This window comes from Penaeus monodon, chromosome 39 (assembly GCF_015228065.2).
Source record: "Penaeus monodon isolate SGIC_2016 chromosome 39, NSTDA_Pmon_1, whole genome shotgun sequence".
NCBI lineage: Eukaryota > Metazoa > Arthropoda > Malacostraca > Decapoda > Penaeidae > Penaeus > Penaeus monodon.
In genome coordinates, this window is record NC_051424.1 from 31,111,172 (window position 1) to 31,116,171 (window position 5,000).

Sequence of the window (5,000 nt, forward strand, 5' to 3'; positions counted from 1 at the left end):
GGAGAGATGGAGAGACGAAAGAAGAAGGAAAAGGAGGAAGAGGAGAAAGAGGATTAGGATGAGGAGGAAGAGGAGGAAAAGAAGAATGAGGACGAGGAGGATGAAGAGGTAAGGAAGGAAGAGGAGGAGGAAGAGGAAGAAGATGAGAATGAGGAAGAGGAAGAAGAGGAGAAAGAATAACGTGAAGGAAATAGAGAGAAAATAATCGAAAGAAAGAAGACAGGAAAATCGTAGAGAAAATATACGAATAAAAGAAAAAGAAAAAAAAGAAAAAAAAAAAATATGAATAATAAACAACCCCCCCAAAAAAAAAAGATAAATGAAAATAAAAATCGATAAATAAATGAAGAAAAGGCAAGGAAGGATAACCACAAAGAAGAGAAAATAAAAAAGAGAAGTAGATAGTAACGTATAAGAAAAAAGAAAAAAAGTAAAAAAAAAAGAAAAAAAAATCAAATAATAATAAAAAAAATATATAACTGATTAATAACGATAAGCGTAGCGGGAGATATATAAGATTTGATAAGATAAAGGAAGAGAAGATTATAAATGGGAAATAAATGAATAAATAAATAGATAGCGAAAACACTAACTTTGAAAAAAGAAGAAGAGGAAGAAGAAGAAGAGGAAGAAGAAGAGGAAGAAGAAGAAGAAGAAGAAGAAGAGAAGAAGAAGAAGAAGAAGAAGAAGAAGAAGAAGAAGAAGAAGAGAAGAAGAAGAAAAAGAAGAAGAAGAAGGAAAAAAGAAATAGGCGAGGAATGAAAAAAAGAATCCAATATATATTTTTCCTTTTTAAAAATTTAATAAGTTATCACCATATGATATATTCTGACAATTTAGTTTAAAAATGCAATATATTATTTTCCCAGGTATCGCAACGGGACATTTTTCGAAGATTTTGTAAATGTGAATATTTTGGGATCGATAAATCACAGTGATTTAACAATAACAACTATTGTTAATATATGCATACACACACACACACACACACACACACACATATATATATATATATATATATATATATATATATATATATATATATATATATATATATATATATCCCTGTTCTTTGTTATGATTTTCAGTTTCATTTCAGTTTCATTGATATCAGGAACAATAATATTAGAACAGACAATACAGCTCCTTTTCCTAAATAGCTTAAGAAACTATCAGTTATCATTATAAGTATCATCATTATCAATATCGCCATTATCATTAGAATGATTACCAATAAGATCATCAATATCGTTATTTTAATCATAATCAAAACGTACGTAGCTTTTTTTTTGATAAATAAATTTGGTTCAACATACCACATGTTTCAGAAATACTCACGTGATTCGAAGTACCGCATGGTTTCGAATACCATATGAACCACCATGAACCACCAGAACCACCATGAACCACCATGAACCATTATCTCAAACCACAAGTTGTGAGGCGAAAATGCTTCACAAATTATCAATTACATTTCATATTTTCGATAGATTACAGTCTTTTTTTTTTTTTTTTGTTTTGTTTTTTTGTTTCTGTTATAACGAATGCACCCATACGATTTGCAGTGGCAATTATGCTTAAAGGATCTATTTCAATCTCAATTTCTACTTCAATATCAAGACTTGTCGATTTTATTGCGGTACGAAAATCGAAACGAAATAGATACCTTTTTGGGTTTGATCATAATTTATTGATCAAGTTGCAGTATGCATTATACTTAGACTTATTATGGAGATTGTTGTCATTATCATCGTCATTATCGTTATAAATGTTAGTACAGAAGTCATTATCATGTACGATATTTTAACATTTATCAGTCTTTTCTAATTTATTTTTTTTTGTCTTATTACGTATATTTTTGTTTCTTTTTTTATTGATATATATCTTTTTTTTTATATAATATCTCTGTTTGTAGAATATATTGATAATATTGATAATAATGATAATGATGATGATGATGGATGATGATGATGAAAATAATAATGATAATGATGATAATAAAAATAATAATGATGAAAATGATAATAAGCTAATAACAACAATGACGATGCCTGTTGCAACAAAGATTATCATTGTTGCAATCATATATTTGGGAATATTTGATCATCAGAAGACGCGTTATGCCGAGTCTGTTGTATCTCGACCAGAAGCCATAGATTAAGCAAACCTCTTATTATCTTCTCTACCCTTTTATTCTGTTCCTTCTCCTCCTCCTCCTCCTTCTTCTTCATTTTTTTTTCCTTCTTCTTCTTCGTTCTCCTTATCCTCCTCTTCTTCTTCTTCTTCTTCTTCTGTTTATTTTTTTTTCTTCTTCGTTCTCCTCCTCCTCCTCTCCTCCTCTTCTTCTTTTTTTCTTTTTCTTCTTCTTCTTCTTCTTCTTCTTTTTCTTCCTCCTCCTCCTCCTCCTCTTCCTCCTCCTCTTCCTCCTCCTCCTCCTCCTCTTCCTCCTCCACCTCCTCCTCCTTTTTTTCCCCGACTTTTGTAATTAACTGGGGGAGTGGCAGGGGTGGGGGGATGGGGGGATGGGGGGAGAGGACAATATATCATCCCGAGAGATAAATATGTCTATCGGAGTATCTATCATCATTATCGATGTGGGAAAGGGTTGTTTTGGGATAGTCGGTAGCTGTATTTTTTTTTCTGTTCTTTTTTTGAGGCAAGGGGGAGAGGGGGAGAGGGGAGGGGGGAGGGGAAGGAGGGGGAAGGGGAGAGGGGGGGAAGGGAAGGAGGGAGGGGGAGGGGATGAGGGGGAAGGGGATGGGGTAGGGGGAGGGGGATAGGGGGGTAAGGATAGGGGGATGGGGTAGGGGGAAGGGGTAGGGGGAAGGGGTAGGGGGAGGGGGAAGGGGGAGTTAGGAGGAAGGGAGGGTAGGGAGGGGAGGGAAGGTACGTTTTTTTATCGTGTTGTTTCATCTTATTTGGAATGTATTGGGAGGGAAAAGTACTGTGTTTATCTCCTCTCTCTCTCTCTCTCTCTCTCTCTCTCTCTCTCTCTCTCTCTCTCTCTCTCTCTCTCTCTCTCTCTCTCTCTCTCTCTCTCTTTCTCTCTCTCTCTTCTCTCTCTCTGTCTGCCTTCTCCTATATCATGTACTGTTTATCTAACGAAACACAGACAACGCAGCGCCAATGTAATCATTTGCAAATATAATACTCCCACAAAGAAAAACAAAAACATAACAAGACATAACTGCAAAAGTTGAAATCATTGATGAACTAACTAATTCATTCATTGGTAAACATGAAATAGACAAAATTGATACGGATGTGAACCAGCTTATAAGTATAATGATAAGTGCACACATTACTTCTTGCATACACACTTACTTACTTGCAAAGAAACACACAGAGATGGAGATAATGAATTAAGGTTACACGCATAATAGTCAATATATTATCTCGTATATAGGGGAATTAATTCGCAAAAGATATTAAATAAACACACAGATGTAAAAGGGGGTGGGGATAAGGAGAGGGGGGGGGGTGAGATGAAGAAATAAAAAAGGAAAGAGACTGACAGAGATAGAGAGAGAGAGAGAGATAGAAACGAAGCACACAGAGAGAGAGAGAGTTAAGAAATAGAGAGAGAGAGAGAGAGAGAGAGAGAAGAGAGAGAGAGAGAGAGAGAGAGAGAGAGAGAATGAGAGAGAGAGAGAGAGAGAGAGAAGATGAGAGAGAGAGAGAGAGAGAGAGAGAGAGATAGAGAGAGAATAATAATAATAATAATAATAATAATAATAATAATAATAATAATAAAATGATATGATGTTAATAATGATAATATTAATAATAATGATGATACGGACACTAATACTAATACTAGATACTAATACTAATACTAATAATGATAATGATACTGGCAATAATAGTAATAATATTATCAGTAAATATTCTCTACCACAGCCTGCTACAGAAAGACAGCCAAACACACACACACAATTTATAGGAGAGTGAAGATTAAAGATACATCCACAGACAGTAACAGAGAGAAAATCACACACACACACTCGGAGACAGTCATAGACACACACACACACACACACTCGGAGACAGTCACAGACACACACACAGACACACACACACACATGAAGACAGTCACAGACACACACACACACTCGAAAACAGTCACACATGAAGACAGTCACACACACATACAAACACACACACACACACACAAACACACACACACACACACACACACACACACACACACACACACACACACACACACACATACTCGAAGACAGTTACAGACACAAACACACACACACACACACACTCGAAGACATCCACAGCCACACCGGAGACAGCCACAAACATCCAGACACACGGAAGACATCCACCTCCACCTCCGAATCCGCATCCACTTCCCCATCCGCATCCACATCCGCATCCACATCCACACACGAGACCAGCAGCGGCTGTACTTACATTAAAACCAGCGAACGAGCTATTAACCTTTGTGTCGCTAACTCTCATCGGCTCGAGGATGGGCGGGGTATTCGTGGGCGGGACCACGCCCAGGGACCTGGTGGGCGTGTTGGGCCGCCCGCCGCCCATCAGCACGCCCGCGGGCAGACCGGCTCCCGGCGTGGGCGCGGAGACGCTGGAAGGGGAGTTGGTGAGGCCGGTCGGATTCGCGGGCGTGAGGGTGGGCGGGGCCAAGGGAGGCTGGTGGGCGGAGGTGGGCGGGGTGCCGGCGTTGTTGTTGGCCTCGATGTTGGGTTTGATGTCCATAGACTCGTCTTCCTCGTCCTCGGAACCGCCCGTGAAAGAGTCTGTGGGCGAAGGGTGAGCGTTGCTTATCGTGGGCGCGGGCGGCGGGGGGGGGGGGGGGGGCGGTGTCGCGGGCGGCGGCGGGGGTGGGTGGGGGGTGGAGGGGGGTGGGTTGGTAGGCCTAGGCGAGGGGGGCATACTAGGCCTGTCCCAAGGGGGGAGGGGAGGGGGGGGGGCACTCGTGGTCACTTCCAAGCACTGATTAATTTGCTTTCTTTAATTCTTTT

General features: G+C 39.6%; 1 protein-coding gene across 1 annotated transcript in view; it reads right to left on the reverse strand.

Annotated features, from left to right (window-relative positions):
- LOC119597545 (early nodulin-like protein 2) overlaps positions 1 to 4,788 on the reverse strand; it is a 29,068-nt gene extending 24,280 nt beyond the window's left edge. Inside the window, exon 1 of the mRNA XM_037947122.1 lies at positions 4,429 to 4,788. Coding sequence (XP_037803050.1) covers positions 4,429 to 4,734 — 306 coding nt within the window. The 5' untranslated portion in view covers positions 4,735 to 4,788. The remainder of the gene's footprint in view (positions 1 to 4,428) is intronic.
- Between the last annotated feature and the right edge of the window lie 212 nt (positions 4,789 to 5,000).